The 18,345-nt window shown below is 41.0% G+C and overlaps 2 protein-coding genes across 2 annotated transcripts; one reads left to right on the forward strand and one right to left on the reverse strand.

Moving 5' to 3' along the window:
* Nucleotides 1-4,627: 4,627 nt before the first annotated feature.
* On the forward strand, nt 4,628-8,469 carry NUDT15 (nudix hydrolase 15). Its single transcript, XM_058045505.1, has 4 exons — nt 4,628-4,645; nt 5,772-6,304; nt 6,466-6,656; nt 7,157-8,469. The coding sequence occupies exons 1-4, from the start codon at nt 4,628-4,630 to the stop codon at nt 7,300-7,302; spliced, it is 888 nt and encodes a 295-aa protein (XP_057901488.1). The 3' UTR covers nt 7,303-8,469.
* Nucleotides 8,470-11,046: 2,577 nt separating this feature from the next.
* MED4 (mediator complex subunit 4) lies at nt 11,047-18,235 on the reverse strand. The gene is made up of 7 exons (XM_058018336.1): nt 18,111-18,235; nt 15,923-15,989; nt 15,417-15,587; nt 14,979-15,036; nt 13,887-13,973; nt 12,949-13,080; nt 11,047-11,814 (listed from the first exon to the last, which is right to left on the reverse strand). The coding sequence occupies exons 1-7, from the start codon at nt 18,233-18,235 to the stop codon at nt 11,642-11,644; spliced, it is 813 nt and encodes a 270-aa protein (XP_057874319.1). The 3' UTR covers nt 11,047-11,641.
* Nucleotides 18,236-18,345: the final 110 nt, after the last annotated feature.

The raw sequence follows: 18,345 nt of genomic DNA on the forward strand, positions 1-18,345 counted from the left end.
CAGCTGCTGCTGTTATCTGGAGTCTGATACACAGCTGTATGGAGAACTTTAATTATCTGAATGTTTTATTGTCTGATCTCCTCTTGCCTGTGAAAACTTGTCTAACTGGGGTGGACTGTAAACCTGCTTGGATTTCTGTCTGATCACCAGTGCCACCACCCGGCTCTGACTGTCAGCACAAAGTGGTTGTAAACCCAACTCAAAATCTTAAAAACAATAGTTCTTGGAAATGACACGTGCACCTTTTCTTTATTTTGTTAGACACACAAGAAAAGATAACACTTGGCTACAACCAGACAAATTCCTAGTGAGCCCAATATAAACTCAGGTTTGTATAGGCTCAGCCTCATTCAATATCTGACTTACAATTGAAGAGACTGCACAAGGAATGCACTGTAGGATTCCAGCAGATATCCAGAGGTTTTGCTAAATCTCCAGAAACAGATTCCATCCTATTCAAAGTTTAAAATTAGGAGATTTCTTGCGAAAATCAGAATAAGATTTTTAACATAGGATCAAGGCCCTCTCTGAAAATCTGTGTTTAAAACTATAAAGAAGCAAGGAAAAGGTACATAACAAATGAGATAGAAGGAGCCAAGAAGTTTTAACAGATAAGCAGGACAAATAAATAATCCATTTTGAGGCCAAATATAGCATCCTGGAAGAGTCAGGCATTATGAATAGACATGAATTTGCTTTATTATAAATTTATCACATCCAAGCAGTGACAATGGTACAATCTGATTTATTTCCCAGACCTTGTAAGCTCCACTGGTTGATACTTTGTAGTTGAAAAACATCAGGAGAGATGGTCTTGCCAAGAAGGTCAGAGTCAGAAAATGAAAGCCTCTGCCAAGGCCAAGAGTTCAGAGGGTAGGAAATTTCCAAGATGAAATTTAGCAGGGGCTTAGAAAGCATCCCAGTACCTGTGGAGAAAATCACCCTGAGCTTTCCAGAATTCTTTTTGTTGAAGACAGAGCCCACTTTTTTTTTTTTTTTTTTTTTTTTTTTTTGTATGGTAGATGAGTAAACAGGTTCAGCTGATGAATCAGAGCAAAAAAACTGACTTTGGTCAGAACAAAAAAACTGACTTTGAAGCAGAGTGAGAATAATCCTTCAGTGGTGTCTATACTGCCTTACATTGCATGTCTTGCAGATGGTGAATTCTCTCTGCGTCACTTGTCTGCAGGAGTACCATCCTGGCTGTCTCTTGAAAAACTACAGGTTGCTAAGGGGACCCTCAGGCTTATCTAACAACATAAAACTATTCACGGCACCCATTTGCAATATTAACAGGCTATTCCATCTCTCCTCCCAGTCATGCAGAAAAGAGAATCCAGGGTCCTTCCCTGAAGGTGCTCTGGTGTATTTCCTGCAAGGATTCTGACATCTGTCCTAGCAAACAGGCCTTTGATGTGTGCACTCTCAGGTCTGGATAGGTGCAAGTTTTCTGCAGAATACAGTATGAACATGAAACACTAATGCATCATCTCTTCCCAACCAGTGAAGGCTGGTAGATGAAAGGCTCAATGAAAGCAAAAGGATTTGGTTTGCAAAAAATGATCTTTCACATAGCTAAGCTATGGAGCACCTTGCCACAGATGCTGCAAATAATGAAAATTTATATGGGCTCAAAAGGAGTTTTGGTAGGTTAAAGAAGAGAAACAAGAAGAAGGTTAGTTAGTAAATACACAAAAGCCACCTCTGCCTTGAGAAGTCACTGAGCTACAGATGGCTGTAGAATAGTATTCAAAAACCCTGTCATGATTTCTTGCCTACTGTATTCCAGACATCCATTCTGGACCTCCAGGTACTATCCTAGATGGATAATGAACAGACGCTTTTTTATTCTTCTGATTCAGGGTCCCCCGGGATTGAGCACACACAGAAGTTTCAGCAAAGCACAATCCCTCTTCACCTGCCTATGAGTTGCCCAAGGTCACTTAGAGTGTTGATGACAAAGCTACAAATAAAGCAGAATTGTCTCAGCACCTTCACTCATTCCAATGACTCAGTCCTGCCTGGACACAGAAAAGAAATAATTAACAAGCAATGAAGGCAGCACACCTGTAGTACAGCTCTAATTTGTCCTATTGCTCTTGCACACACCATTATTCTCTCCATATGTAAATGTGATCAGAAGTTATTTACATTTCAACATAAAAACTGCGTATCACACTTTGCCTAATTTCCACTAATAATGTTTATGAAGCCATAATATTACAGCAAGCAGTAATTTATGGTGAAAGACAGCCATTTAATGGAAACATGTGGTATCATGGAAATAATTCTGCTAAAATAAAACTGAGGAAACAGTTAACAATGTTACATTTTCAATATCAGGGTTCTGGATAACAACCAGCTGCTTGAATGCAAGAGAAGAAAAATCTTTCAAGTTCAAGTTTCAGCCAGGTTGCTGGCAGGACTTTGGGGTCATGCACTGCTGTCACATTCCACCCAGCTTCTGAATGCCAGTTTTGCAATGTAAAATATTTAAATATAATCCTTATATCTCCTAGTTCATACTTCTGCTAAGAGAATGCAAATATATAGTAAATTCCACAGCCAGGGAGCCATGTGTATGAAATTCTCAGAAAGATGGATGTTTTCTGCTTGTGTAGCTGCTTTTCAATAAGCTGTTGTACACTGTGTGTTTTACTAACCTGCTTTGCCTATGTGTGTTCTTCTTAGGGAACAGCTGTGTAGTCATTTTAATCTGACATAAATCTGGCCTGTCTCTAATACAGTTAGTCCCACCATTCTTGTTCCCAGCTGCTCTGACTCACTGCCTCCCTCACTTATGTCCCTGAGCTGTAAATTGCATCAGGGATCACATCCTACTAAAAATGTAATCTCTCTCCCAGTTTGCTGAGTCAGGTTTAGCTTTGTGCTGTGTTTAATCTGATTGAACTCTGTCCTGTCCCTTCCCTGTGCCACCCACAGCATGCTAGAAAACAGATTAATTGTTTAAAAAATAGGTTTTTTTGATCCAGATCACCTCGGACATACAGTTCATTCAATAACACTTCAATCAATAAAAGCGTTAGCATAAAGAACAAGGGATTGGCCCTGAAAAATATCTGCCTCTTTTCCAGTAGCTGCTGGACACATGCTGGTTCAAATACACTGTTTTGGCTCACAGAAGTACTTTCTCAGATGAAATATTAATAAACAAATTTACAAGTATATATAAATCATAATCTTGCAAGTTTTTCAAATTGTGGCAGAGGATTTTGCTACTTTCTCATTCTTGGTTTATTCCCATATCTTTCTTCAGTGGACATCTGTTCACCATCAGACTCAGAAAACCAGCCTGTATTTACTTCATGATCTGCAATACCTGGCTACATAGGCATGTCCTAAATAAATCCTAGAATGAAACCAATCAGAACAGATTCAGTCAACAAAATGCTTCTTTTCATACAGTATTCTTTATCTTAATGATCACAAATGTAAGGTGAAAAAATTGAAACAAGTCTGAACATCTGTATATGAGATTTCAAAACCTTAACAAAAAATTAGCCATTTTAAAGTTTTGTAGAAGGGTAATACTTCACATCTTTGTTGCAATCAAGAAGATGGTAGAGAGGAAGGGAAAATCTTAGCGTACTGACAAATAAAAATTTATTGCTTGTAAAAACATACTTTTTACATAATCATCATATAACATTTCTATATAATCATCTTCATATAACATTTTCATTTAATTGTATCCTGCTAATATAGTAAATAAGCATAATGAGTATATGGACTTTTTTTTTAATTTGAAAATAAATCAATGGGTCACCTTCAAGACTTGTCACTAAATGCTGTTTGGTAAAAGGTACAGGAAAATGGTGTACATAGAAAGTAGAATGTTTTCACTGTTCAGGCAAAAATTTTTGTGGTGTTTTAAAGTATTGCACCAAAATGATCTTCATGGGTGAGGAGGAATCCTTGATATGGCTTTTGTAAGATTGTTGTCTTAAAATGTAAATACAGACATGATATAACTCATATGTCTGGTGTTTCATCTGGAGATTAGGATACTCCTAATGGATGTCCTCATGCATTAGGATACTTAGGATACTCAGCTGTACTGGGGAGACAGATACAAATGAATGAACTTGGTTTACAAAAAGTCTTGTTAGCTTGGCAATTTGCTCACGATTATTTATTATTATTGCTGCTATTTACCAATGTCAGTAATTCAGGGTATTATCACTGAAGGGGTATCAGGGAGAGCCAAAGGTGATACAGAGACTCCATCATCAGAAGGCATGAAAAGGCACTTTATTATTAGAAATCCACAGTTCTTATAGAAACAATGGGGGGCCTAAGACCTGATCGGCCTTTAGTAATCTTCTCTCACCTATTGGTCAAGAAGGGACAACTCCTTGTAAACATCTTTGACAAACGGAGATTGCCTGCCAGGTGCAGAGGTTGAGATAATTGTTTTGATTCTTTCTCTGAGCTTTCTCACAGCTTCTCACAGCTTCCCAGGAAAATCCTGGGAGAGCTGTGTCTCTCTCTGTTCAGAGGATATGTGATTACCATAGGGTATGGGCTGACATCACATTAAGCAGCAGGGCCAAATACTGCCAAAGGGCAGCCTTGCTTCTAGCACACCCAGACATTTGCTCCCGACATGCCCTTCATGCCAACAGTGGGACACATCTGATGCTGCATTGAGCTACTTCGGGCAGTTAAACCCCAGAAAACTGATCCCCGAAAATGTGATTAAGCTTCAGCCAGTTTGGCCCTGTGACTTTCATATGTAAATAAAAACACCTGTTTACAGATATTTTAAAGCCTTACCAAAATAATCCCCAAAACCAACCAAACAAAAACCCAAAACCAATTTGAAAGGTCTGCAAATAAAAAACTTCTTTCTCTGTTGTGATCAATAGGCTGAAGAACGGGAAAATCTGATGAACTTTACAGTTGTTTATAAAGAAAATGAAAGCTGAATTGTATTCTACATATCTCTGTAATTCATAAAAATGTGAGAATGAAGGTGTGAAAAATGCGTATTTTATGATTAGCTTTTTGAAAATATTAAAATGAATATTATATGTGTTGTGTTAGAAAGTAATGCTGTATTAGTTCTCTTAAGTAGTGTGTTAAATAGTTTTGGGTTATAAAAAATGTTAAAATAGAAACTATGCTATGTAGGATAATTTTTTTAAAGAAAGGACTTGCAGTGAGATAGCAGCCACAGGACACCAAATCTTTCGGAGAAAAAGAATTTATTGCTCTCTTATCAGAAGAAACGAACTTCTTCCCACCTTGAAGGCGCTGTTTGGATTCAGAGGAAGAAGTTGACACTGACCAGACAGAATCCTGTGTTTGAATGGAATTTATGCATCATGTATGAAGTGTATGAATATGCAACAGGCTATTGCTTTTAAAGGTTAATCCTTTGTTAACGGGGGTCCTTTTTCGGGCTCGTGCTGCCCAGAAAAGGTAAACGAACGTCCATAACTCTTTGTCTCTATTGTCTCATATTGTCCTAATTCAAATTGTCCAAATTATTATTACTCTAATTGTATTACTATTTTTATAACCATTTTATTTCTATTAAACTTTTAAAATTTTAAAAACAAGTGATTGGCGTTTTTTCACAAAGGTAAGTATTTGCCAGCAGAAATTATTGTTTCTTTATCAGTCAGGAACTGTTATTCTGCCTGTGGAGCTCTGCTCAGCTAAGTTTGTAGCTTCCTTTTTAAAAAATTCACGTGACACTTCAGAGTCAGACTCTTCGCAGGCCAGAAACAGTGGGCTAACCAAAGAAGGGCTGCTTTTTAAATCCTGAACAAATCTGCAGTCAGAGACCGACTGGCTCCTTGACCTTCAAAAATCGAGTCGTATCTCGCTTGTTTTCAGCTGCCCTCGTTTGCACAAAGGCCTTTTCTATTCCCGGTGCGCTCACAAGTCCCTGCGGGCTGAGAGGCCAGGGTCCCAGGCACACAGCAGCACAGGGCACCGCTCCCTGTCGATCCTGCCTGGGAACCTCGCCCGCTTCCTCACCAGCGACGTCACCACCAGGCGCACTCACGCTCTCCGGTCACACCCCCGCCAAGGGCCTGCCAAAACCCGGCATCCCGAACCGCGATTGGCGGATCCGCTCCCGCCTGCCCCGGGGAGCCGAGCCGAGCGCCGAGGCTGCCATGGGCGAGCAGGCGGCTCAGCCGCGGCGGCCGGGGGTCGGCGTGGGGGTGGTGGTCACCAGCGCCGCGCACCCCGGCTGCGTCCTCCTGGGCAAGCGGAAAGGCGCGCTGGGCGCCGGCACCTACCAGCTCCCCGGAGGCCACCTGGAGTTCGGGTAGGAGCCCCGCGCCCTGCCTCCCTCCCCGCCCTGCCTTTCCCTTGCCCGCCGTGCCCTGAGGCGGCCGTGCGGTGCCGTGCCGTGCCTTCCCTTGCCCGCCGTGCCCTGAGGCGGCCGTGCGGTGCCGTGCCGTGCCTTCCCTTGCCTGCCGCCCGCAGGGAGAGCCTGGCGGAGTGCGCGGCGCGGGAGACGCTGGAGGAGGCGGCGCTGCCGCTGCGCCACGTGCGGTTCGCGTCGGCCGTGAACGCGGCGTGCCCGGCCCAGCGCTACCACTATGTCACCGTGCTCATGAAGGGCGAGGCCGAGCCGGGCGCCGAGCCGCGCAACCAGGAGCCCGACAAGAACGAGGGTGAGTAAGCATCTAGTTCCAAGCGCCGTGCCGCGGGCAGGGACACCTGCCACTAGGTCAGGTGGCTCCCAGATTCATCCGGCCTGGCCTTGAACGCTCCCAGGGATGCGGCATCCGCAGCTTCTCTGGTAAATGAAAAAGCTGCTCGGGCAAAATGACTCTGTCACCTGTCTTTGTATTGGTAGTTTCTATATGATCCATCTAGACTTGAAGAGGAAGAATTGTTATATCACAGAAAGAAGGAATATCCTGAGTAGGAAGGGACCCCCAAGCATCATTAAATCCCATTCCTGGCCCTGCACGGGGCAGCCTCAGCAATCCCGCCTTGTGCCTGAGTTGTCCAAACACTCCTTGAGCTCTGTCAGGCTGCACTATGGAGCCTATTCCAGTGCCCCATCACCTTTTCCAAACATCCAGCCTAAACCTCTCCTGCCACAGGGTCCTGTCTTAACTCTTTACTCAGATTTTTCTTCCTTTTTCTTTTTTTTTTTCCCCTACAGGCTGGGAATGGGTCAGATGGGATGAATTTCCTCCAGCAGATCAACTGTTCTGGGCCTTACGCTGTTTAAGAGAGCAAGGCTACAATCCTTTTACAGAGGAGCTCGATCATCTAAAGGGGTACACGGGAAGTCACCAATTAGAGTAAAAACAAATTGTATGTTATGTAACAAACAAAAGGACAGACCTGCTTTTTTGGTGTAAAAGATACGAAGTGCTCACCCTGCCCATGTGAAAATATTATCTTTTTCCCAAAGAAGAACATGCCAGCTGTTTCAGTGCTTTTCCCATATTTCACATGACAGTTGTCTCTCATTCCAGACCCATTTCTAGGTTTAGTAGTTAATAATTAACTTTTTCTTTTACAGAAAACTCAGTGTTTTACCTAGTTAGTCCATTGATGACCAGCCATTTGGAAATCAGCACTAGCCCAGGAAGCTTACTCACTTAAAAGCAGTTGCAGCAAAACTTACTCATTCAAACCTGCTTTCCTGTAATTATTGGACCAATTTTAAAACTTGGCCTTGTCTCGTAGCTTCACTTATGAAGCTACTGTCATGAGCAAAAGTTACATTTAATAGGCAATGCCTTTTTTCCCTGCAGACAGCAGTATACACTTGAAAATCAAAAGAGTATTATAAATGTGAGAAGATTGTCATGACTTATTGCAGGGAATGAAAATTCCCTGACCCTTCTTGCCAGTTGTTTTCATAACAGAGTTCTGTTTAGAGCCTCATTTACATTGAATTTATCTGTAGAAATGTCTCGGATCTCTGCAATTTATCGGAGTTTGTTACTGAACTCTTGGAATGGAGAGGTGCCTGCTCTACTAGGCTGACACAAACCTCAATTTTAAGTGTAGCTCCATGGCAAAAATCATACTTAGTGGCTAAAAAGAGCTGTGAGTATTAAACTGCACACATGGGTGTAGTTCTGTATGGCTGACTATTGAGATTTGGTAAAATTGTGCATTTTCAGTTTGACTGATTAAATGACTGTTGTTAGTGAATGAAATTACAGTACCCAACAGTACATACAAAACCAAGAAGTTAATATTTTTAATTTTTCTAGAATCTGTAACTAATTTTGATTCTTTTCCAGCTGTTGTCACTAAGACATCAGTGATTAATTTTAAGATATAACTTTCAAATCACTGGTTGGCTCATTTTTTTTCTTGTCAGGCTTCTTTTATAGCATACGTCTTGTCTATTCCCTTTAGATATATTCATTGTACAAAAATGTTGTAAGGTTTCTTTAATTTCTTTTGAATAAAGTACAGGCACAATACTGAGAGATTAAAATTGCCTGGAATTATGAATTGACTTCTCAGTTCTTAAAAGAAATCAGCTTGAGGGATTTAAGGCTCTTCCTTACTTTGAACATACATTTTTTTAAATGGAGATGGCTCTTCTTGCTGAGAAACAGTGATGAGGCATAAGGATGCTACTGCCCCTGGCAATCCTCCTAATTAGAGTTTGAAGTATTAATTATGTGCAACTTCCCTTAGGACAGACACCCGTTCTCTGAAGTGAAGAAAGAAGCAACGTTACACAGCAGTCTTGAAATGGGAAATTTCACCAAAAATTCCTCTGCTACTGTAACTTTGTAAAAATCTTATTTTTCTATTCAAAAGTGGAGATTTGCTTCCTGCAAGCAACCTTATGTACACTGAAAATTATTCCATTCAGTTGTCAACAAAGAAGCTGTGGCAAGAGTTGACAGATGTCCTGCCCATCTGTCACAAAGAATAATGAAGAAAAAAAATTAAATTATTTAGTACAATTTTTTATTTTAGAAAACATCTAGGTCCTGATGAGAGAACAGGGACTAGTGTAAAATGGTCTGTCATGCAATAAATACTTTCTCGGCATATTTTGTTAATGGATATATACATTCTATTTCTTGTAAATACACAAGTAGACACTGAAATGAGGACACAACAGTATCTCCATATGTCAGCATTTCTGTATCTTTTCAAAATGGACAGATTAAAAGACTACAGTGCATTACTGCAACCAGCTGTCAGCACTCCCCAACTTAAATAACTTTGTATGTATCACACATTTATATTTCCCACCCCTCCAGAAAATGTGGTTCTCAGTCAATTTTAGCTGCCAAGACTCAGTCCTTTCAACTAAGTCTTTACTTTTTTGGTACTTTTGCTAAATAGGAAAATCTATTATGTTCATATCTAAGCCACCATATCATATCATGGTTCACTAAACTGCTTGTAACTGACAGAATTCACCTAAAATGGCATTACAGTTAGCCAGCACTGAGAAGCATACTCCTGAACTGCACGTAGTTTGAAGCACTGATGCAAAGAAACTGATTAGAATGCATCTAATAGCCAGAGTTTGATTTTATGCTAAGTTACCAGGAACAGTGGGCAGTGCTGTTGCCTTACCTATTTATTAGATGTAATATATTGGTTACATTTAATCCCATAACAGAGTAACTAATAAGCCAGAAAAAGAAGTGGTCATTGCTTCAGTTCCCTCTTATGTCTGAAAACAATCACCCACCTCCACAATGTTTCAGTTGGTGAATTACATAGATACAGCCATGGAAGAGTTTTGAGTAGACTGTTACACTACACTTCCCATGAGCTTTAATTACATACGTTTGTATTTTGTTTCAAGAATGTCCTTGTAAGTTAGAAGATAAAAGAGGCTAGTGAACTGTGTGTGCTGTGTTAAGAGAGGGGCATTTAGAAAGAAAATACCAATCCCATTATCCAAAGCATTATGAAACTCCATTTTGTAATATTGTGTATGATTCTGATCACTAATGTGAGCTAGAAAAGGGGTAGGCAAGGTTAACTAGAATGATTGAGACAGGGCACGTGTATTTGGATTAATGTGAATTAAAGAGGAGAGACATTGGAGATAAGCACCCGAGAGGAGAACATGATACTGAATAAAGGTTACAGTGTGTACATATATTAATAACTTTAAGCTGTGAAAGAGGTGACAGTTTAATAACTCTGAAAATACTTCTAAAAGGAAAGCTGAGACAAAACCAAATTCCCAATTTCTCTGAAAACAAAACCCACTGCCCCATAATATGTGATTGAACGTGACTGAAGTCCTTCTTTCTACAGCCTGAAGGGATTTGTACAGGTTGGTCACAGGTGGCAGCATTACTGGCAGCAATGTTTGAAAGATTACTTGAGCAAAGGAGGAATTACCTGATTCATCAGATACTTCCTGTGAGGAATCTACAAAATGGAAAAGAGAAGAGAATTGTGATCTCTGCTGCAGGAAGCTGTGCTGCAGGACAGAAACCTTTAACTGCCAGGAGCAACAGTTCACATGGGTTTTGAAATTCTATCAGAGGGTTACATAAGAGAAAAGCAGCTGTCATGAAATGACTCCTTAAGCAAAACAGAACAAGGAAAGGAAAGCCAAGGGAAGTGCCTTTGGAAAGACAAAATAACATTGCAGCTGATGCAGGAAATGCAGTTGTGAAAGTAAACAAATTAGCAGGTTCAAAGAACTGAAAAAAATTATAGATGACAAGGACAAAAAAATCCTTGAGCACTTTGATCTGAAAGGAGCTAAACCTGCAGCATGCCCCACAGTGTGTCACCTCCAGGGTCCCAGGACACTTAACCAAGTATTAGGGGCAGCCTTGTGGGTGGGCACGCGCTGCTTCAGGGTCTGCCCAGCTTTGTGTGCGCCTGGAAGGGCTCACCTGAAAAGGAAGGACAGGCTTTCCACCTCTGACTCCTCCTCAGCTGCTTCTAATGCTGACTGGGCATTTTGCATAGGGGAAAAGGGAGTACAACCTTCTGAAACTCAGTCAGAATTCAGCCACAACTGGGATAAAATGTGCTGAGTATTGAAGTTACATGACAACTCATCTAAGATTCAAGTTTCGAAAATTGAAGTTAGATCAAAGCTGAGTTTATTTATGACAAATCATTCATTATATATTACAATAATTACAAACTCTTTTATTACACCTTATTGCCATATTTTTGTCCTTGATACACAGATCATCAAGAACACAGATTTAGGCAGTAACAAAAAAAAGATACATTACAAACTTCATGTTTCATTTCTGTGGCATAGAAAAGGCTATCATCAAAAAAGTAAAGGTACTAACAAACATACAAGGGGATTCCCCTTACACATTTTTTTCCCAGGAACTTATGTCATCTAATGTATAGTAAATACATATATATAAATATATATTTACACATCTCTTGCAAACATACATTTACACAATCACTGAAAATCTGACATCTCTCTCCCAGCAGACAGCTCCCAGACATTTCTCCCAGCTCCCAGAACATCTAACAGGAAAAAAACAAGTCTCTAGTCCATGGTTTTAAATTAGTCACCCTATTTCTGAGCCAGCTGTTTTCTTCTCCCTACGCAGGGCTGCTGGTGTAACAAAAGGATATTGCAGTTTGTGACAAACAGCATCTAACCTACCTTCACCACAGGAAAGGTCTACTAGGGATACTGTCCCCCTTGTACCTAGTCTGAGTCACTGCTGCTGCTTGAGGAGTCTGTTGACATAACTTCTACATCATCTTCATTCTCTTTATTGTGTCCTGGAGGCTCCAGCATGAAGTCATTACTATGATTAGGAGGTAGCATGTTCATTGACATATCACTTGACTGCCAAGGATACTGAGGAGCAAGCACATCTGGAAAAACAGAGGCATCATCAAGAAAACTTTCAGTTTTGTATATTGACAAATTCAACATGACAGCTCAACCAGAACTTCAATATAAAATCAAAACAAATCTTGAAATCCTTTCTAAATTTTGGACAGATTAAACCCTCCAGAAAGAGCTGGAAAACATCTCATGATGGAGCAATTCTATAATTGTAAAAGTCTGCTCTGCCAGAGAGGCCCATTTATGTGAGTGGCTCTTGATAACTCATACTCAATACAGAGCTTTTCATCTTCAAAGCACTGTTTGAACTGATTCAGCATTCACAACTACTGGGAGTAATGAAAATTACCACAGTCTGTCAGTATGCAAAAATAGATTAAAATATTAGATTTAAAAAAAATCAGGCAGAACATAAAAATTCAGAGAAAAATGCTTTATCCAAATAAGCCTGAAAAGCAGCTCAGAATGGAAGCTAGTGTTTTGCATTGTGTGGCCATGCTTCAGTGCTAGAAGCAGTCTGCTATTAAACCAGGCTGAATGGGTGTGCTAAGCAGCCTCAAAGTTTGAAGGCTACTGAGCAGTCCAGAAACTGGTCTGCACATTCACTAAGGACTCAGTAACTGGACATCTCTGCAGGAATCTCCAAAAGGACTAGATCCCATAATTAGCATTCTCAGGACATGCCTCCACACACCAACAGATTCAGCATCCCTACACAAAATGCCCAGGCAGCTTCAACTTTCTTGCAAATCAATGTTTCCCTCTTACCTTGACAGTCTGTGTGTTTAACCTGACAGAGGAGCCCAAGACTCAATTAAGAATTCTACTGGAGGAGTTTAAATCCCACATTTTCCAGGTTCTCAAGGAAAATTCCTAAAATTCCTGGAAATCCCTTTCAGTTCTTATAGAGACAGCACTCAAAAGTAAATGGATCAAGTCTGCATCCTCTGAGGCAAAGGAGCCAGCCAGAATGGGCTCTACTAAAACATACACAAAAAATATGCAACTTCTAGTTACCTTTCTTTACTAGGTATTCACTGCTAAGGAACATTAACCACAATTTTCATTGCTTTACCAATGATTTACCTTTGCTAAGGGAAATGTATAACTGCTGCGAATCTACAAGCAATAAAGAAAAAACAAAAGTGAGTTTCACTTACCTGGTAGCCTGCCTGCTGCGAGTGCATCCCCTGGTAAGTGTCCATTGACTCCATTGGTGGGTGGGTTGTTCATCTGACCCAAGAGACCACTTCTCATTTCCAGATCTGTAGGATATGGCCTACGTGGGTCCCCTTCAAGAAAAAAAGGAAAAAGATTGCCTTGAAATATTTAACAATTGTCTTGCAGACATCAGCCTTAGCTTCAGAACCTAGCAGAATGACCAAAAAACCCCATACTCTGGTTGCTTGGATGAGTAATGACCATCACACCTGTTTATTAAAATTCAAATCTGTCTTTCACTCAGACTTTGTTTGTTCACTCAAACTTGGCAGAAAAAGCATATTAAAAAAAACCCTAACAACACAAAGCAACTCAAAACAAAACAAAAAAAAACCCCATCATGTTTAAAAGATATCTTTGCTCACCCTGCTACTTCACAGCTAAACAGCAAGGACGGAATTGGATCAAACACATTTTCATTTTGGACAAATAAGGTTGTACCCAAAATTGAAACATGTCATAGTAAAAGTTTTGCTTCTGGCTCCACTGCTTACGAACACTCTCTGAAAGAATATTGTACGGGGCAAGAGGGAACACAACCAAACACACAGAAAAGCCCTTTGCATACTTGGCTTTGACTTATTATCAGGGTAAACATTCAGGGGAAAAAGGTAAACAAGGGAGAACAGAGGCCAGTCTGTTAATGAAAGCAGACAGTTTCATAACCTTTTGGAGATGTATGTGAAGTCCACAGGATTTTGGATATTCATTTTAGATAAAACTAAATATTTAGAATTAAATATTAGATATAACAGCTGAAAACAATTCTAGTCTAATAAACTCTGGTGTTTATCGCTGTATAAAAACATTTTTAAGAGCAGATATTAACCATGACTTATTATTAAAAAAAATCTACTGTCATAAACACAACAGTTACCTGGTACCCACGTCAGAGGGGCACAAACAGCATTGCTAGCACTGATCCTATGGGCATATTTAATTATTTCTTCAGAGGAAATGGCACCTGGAAGAGTGTAAAAAAATGTTGCTGCATTCTCAAGAGATTATGTCATTTAATTATTTCAGAATATTGACCACCAATATCTAAAAGACTGGGAATGTGATTTTGCCAAACATTAAGGGCCTGGTTCAAAAGCAATGACTGTTTAGAAGATTCTCAATCTATGCAAAGATGAGCTTTGCAGGGAACTAATTTTACATACACAAGTACAAAATACCTTCAATATCAATGGTTCCTCAACCTCATGAAAACCACAATCTCTTAAACAAGAGTACTTGACAAGCACAAAAAAAGTCTAAAACTTCACCTCCTGCTTACTATAGAATTTTCTGTAGCAAAGAAGTTTGTTTGTTTAGTAACTATAGACTGTAGCCAGAAGAGTCCTTCCAAATATGTGCTTGTATTAGATTAATAGAAACTTTATTCAATTCCTTGATTTTCTAGATGAAAGAGGCATAACAAAATGACAGAAGACACCATAAAAAAAAAAAAAAAAAAAAAAAAAAAAAAAAAAAAAAAAAAAAAAAAAAAACCAGAAAAAACCCAAGCAAAACAACCTGAAGAAGATGCCTTCCCTCCTCCAAAAAAAAGTTAGTTTGGGAAGTGCCACAGAATGGCAGGAATTGCTACAATTATAGTCTAGTATCACCTATCACCACCTAGTCAGTGTGTGCATATACACACAAACATTCTCTTCCTTTCCTTAGCAAACCTACTGAGGAAATCTGGTAAGGTACTTAAATAATCAGACATACTATTTTCAGTCCAAGAAGACTGCTGAGACACTTCCATATTAAAATATGTTTGCCACAAAAAAAAAAAATCAATGCTGTCTTTATTCTGAGAAAATGGTTACAGTTTCATAATGAAATGGAAATTTGTTTACACACAAAGCATCTGAAATCTGTGATGGAATAATTTAAAAAATTTTAAAAGGCCCAATTTGAGCTCACTAACAACTTTCTTTAGAATTGCATTTACTTAGTATGTACAATTATGGATACTCACCTTTTCGTGCTTTTTCAATTGATTTCAGTTTTTCCTTTGCTTGATAAACAGCTGTTGCCTAGTTGTAAAAAATAAAAACCCACAAAGGATACCAAACCTTCAATGCATCTTTCATTTATAAACATCTACATAAAGTCAGCTTTGTGAATAAACCCTTCCATTTAATTGCATTTTAGAAGAGAAACTTCTGTGAACATTTTCCAAACACACTGAAATAAAGTAGACTTAGACGCAAATTAGCATTATTTAAAAAAAAAAAAAAACCTTAATACCATGATAACTAAACAGTGTTTGACTACTGAGAAAAAACCCAAACCAATAAGCTCTTATGAAGTCTTAAATATTTAAATCTTCTCAAACTAATACAACACCACTTTGCCCAGAACCACCTTTTCTACAAGAAGATGCTCAAAAGCAAACACATCGTTATGAACTTACCAATATGTGCTCTGCTTCTTTAAGCTGTTTCTGCAGCTGCTGAATATCATTATCCCGCTTTTCTACTACCTTTTCTAAGAGCTGCATTTCATGATGGATTTTTCCCTGATCCACTGCCAACTTCATCAGCTCTTGAAACTCTCCATCTCTCTGAATCAGCAGTTCCAGGATCTATTGAACAACAGTTTTGTACAACTTTTAATTTGGCTAGACTAACAACACACCCTCAGTCATGCTACAAAGAAGAGCAAATGGCATCCATAGGAGTATTTTTGTTTGAATGAAAAATGAAACAGAATTTCCTCCTGTTTGCAGAAACAGCCTATGAAGCACATAAAAAATGAATAAAAAACAGGAAAACCAAAAATGCCTTTGCAGCAGGGCCAAAGCCCCATTGTGACCATTAACTCAAATATAGGAATGGACAAAGGGAAAAAGAATGGAAAAAAGTTAGAAGTAAAGCATTATGCTTACCCAAAGAAACACAATTCAGAAAGTCAGCTTACCTGGCTCTCCTCTCCTGGTTGTGGAAGTTTTTGGTTTCTTGAAATTGCCAAAATTTCAATTAGCTCCCTGAAAGGAGAACTCAGTTTGAACAATTTTCTAAGGCATTCTCACATCAAGTCATCCCAAAATTACCCAGAGGACTGGTATCATTACGAAAGCATTCATGGACCTGAGTATTTTATATTTTATAGTACAGTGTGGACAGGGATTTTTCAACCAAGAAAACATATTTTTTTCTTTGTTATTTGAGCTATATTTGTTATTTATCATGAAGCCCCCATGTATTTGAACTCAAGAAATGTGCTAAGTTCCTGTTAAACCATAAAAGACATAAACAGAAGATGAGAGAAGAAACGGCATAAGGGAGTGCCCTCAGACCCTTCTTCTACTACCTTTATTTGTTGCAAGAGGGTCTTCACTGTTTTACTTCTCTACTTTTCTCCATTTTTTCCCCAATATACTTGTTATTTAAAGCAACTAAGTCTACACTTTCAAATACCAACAGAGTCTGTTATGGAACTACTTTTACAAGTATTTCCACAAGAATATATTAGCTGTGCATCAAGCACACAAAAAATAAAAAAGAACCCTGGTAATATTCTGGTGCTAGAAGTGCTTCTCAAACAGACCTCTTGATCACTCTCCCAGATATCCAGATACTCTGCCACTGTTCTGAAGAACCTCTGGGTATCACAATGCAAAAAGGCATTTTCTGTAAACTGAGCAAAGTTATTTGGCTTCTGAGACTCTGAATGGCAGTTCAACCCTAAGCACGGAGACACTGCCCTTGCAAGCACTGGTTATTTGCTTGGTCCAGCTCAGTGGGGTGTGTAATACAGCAGTGGAGCCAGAAATGTCTCCAAAAAAACCCCAGTAAAGCTCTGATCTTGGTCTATGTCTCTTGCTCACTCCTGAACACTACTGTGATTTGAAACAATTAGAGAACAAAGAAACTTGTCACTGTTACTAAAGCTTTATTCCATCTGACCAACACTGAGCAGCAGCAAATCCATTTTAAGTAGGTCAGGTACCACCATCGAGGGTGATGTCACAGGGTGCTGTAATTCTGCCCCGTGTCAGCCACATAATGCACAGATGTAGATTCAAAACTACAGAAAGGTGACAGATTAGACATGTGGCTTAATTTCTGCCCCTACCACCAAACGAGTACTGTGACAGAGAAAGGCCTACCCCCAGGGTGCTGCAACACTTTGCTGATCAATAGGAAGATTCTCGAAATGCCACTGAGCGTTGCTGTGGCTTCATTGTGGTAGAACACTAGCGTTTCAAAAAAAGTAAGTAATTTAGATAAGGAACAGGTTTGCTTTCATTTTTCCATGCTCTCCAGCAACTCTTATGTCACAATAAAATCTGTGACTGAGGAGAAAGCTTAACCAGACACAAGCAGAGCAACTCACCAATAGCTTATCCTCCTCTTGGTCATCACTGAGCAAGCGAGCCATACACATGGATAGCACAGGTTATTTCCTCTGAAAATGCTTTCCTAAGCTCCTGCTCTCCCTGAGGTGTGGAAAATAATTAGGAACTATCTAAACTTCACTGCCAGCTGTGCGTCCACGACATGGTTGACAAGGGGGATGGGGATTACCAGCCAGGACTCAAGACTCTGGATTACGTATCTGAGCATTTCTATCACTCTGAAGAGGAGCTCTGCAGCCTACTTGGAGTGAACGTAGCACTAATACAGGCAGTGACCAGGAGAGCTGATGTCATGCAACACCATCTACGCATTTCTGACTTAAGCATATTTTTTAGTGAGTAACAGAATGCCTAAAATCGGCGTGTGAGTGCGCACTTCACAGAAAACACAGGTGTCAACCAAGCGACAAAGGCAAGTGGGAGGAAAAGGGAGCTGCTCCTTCTCTCTGCAAACCACCGATGCTTTCCCACAGGGACGAGCGCCGGGCAGCGCTGCGCAGGGCCGGGCCGAGCCCCGCTGCAGCTCCAGCCCCTCACCCGCAGACGCGGCCTGGGGACGGCCAGAGAGCAGGAGAAGGCGAACCCGAGCGGCTCGGGCCAGCGCCGGCTCCAGTCGCGCCGGGCCCCTCCCATCCCACCCTCGGGGGCTGCCGCTCCGCCCGCCGCGCACGCACCGCGCCGGGAGCCCTCACCCCGCCCCCGGTGCCCCGCCGCCACCCGGGGCCGACGGGGGCCCGAGCGCGGTACCTGGCCAAGAGCTCGAGATCCTCCAGCGCCGCCAGGAGCCGGTCCCGGGTGCTGCTCCGCTCCCCGCCTCCCCCGCCCGCCGCCGCCCCGGCCCCGGCTCCTGCCGCCGCCGCCGCCATCGCCATCCGGGCGCGGACCCGAGCGGGAACCGCCCCCGGCCGGCGCGGGCGGGCGCGCGGCAGCGCCCCCGGCGGCGGACGGACGGGCTGCAGCCGCGAGGCGGCGCGCGCATGCG

The sequence above is a fragment of the Melospiza georgiana genome, chromosome 2, assembly GCF_028018845.1.
Source record: "Melospiza georgiana isolate bMelGeo1 chromosome 2, bMelGeo1.pri, whole genome shotgun sequence".
NCBI classification, from domain to species: domain Eukaryota; kingdom Metazoa; phylum Chordata; class Aves; order Passeriformes; family Passerellidae; genus Melospiza; species Melospiza georgiana.

Bases quoted from the DNA above. Each gene is read 5' to 3' on its own strand.
- NUDT15 (XM_058045505.1), top strand. The intron at 6,305-6,465 runs GTAGGAGCCCCG...TGCCGCCCGCAG, and splicing joins GGAGGCCACCTGGAGTTCGG to GGAGAGCCTGGCGGAGTGCG. The intron at 6,657-7,156 runs GTGAGTAAGCAT...TTTCCCCTACAG, and splicing joins GGAGCCCGACAAGAACGAGG to GCTGGGAATGGGTCAGATGG.
- MED4 (XM_058018336.1), bottom strand. From the start codon at position 18,235: ATGGCGATGGCGGCGGCGGCGGCAGGAGCCGGGGCCGGGGCGGCGGCG. The intron at 15,990-18,110 runs GTACCGCGCTCG...TTCTCCTTTCAG, and splicing joins GATCTCGAGCTCTTGGCCAG to GGAGCTAATTGAAATTTTGG. The intron at 13,081-13,886 runs GTAACTGTTGTG...TTTTTCTTGAAG, and splicing joins CCCTCTGACGTGGGTACCAG to GGGACCCACGTAGGCCATAT.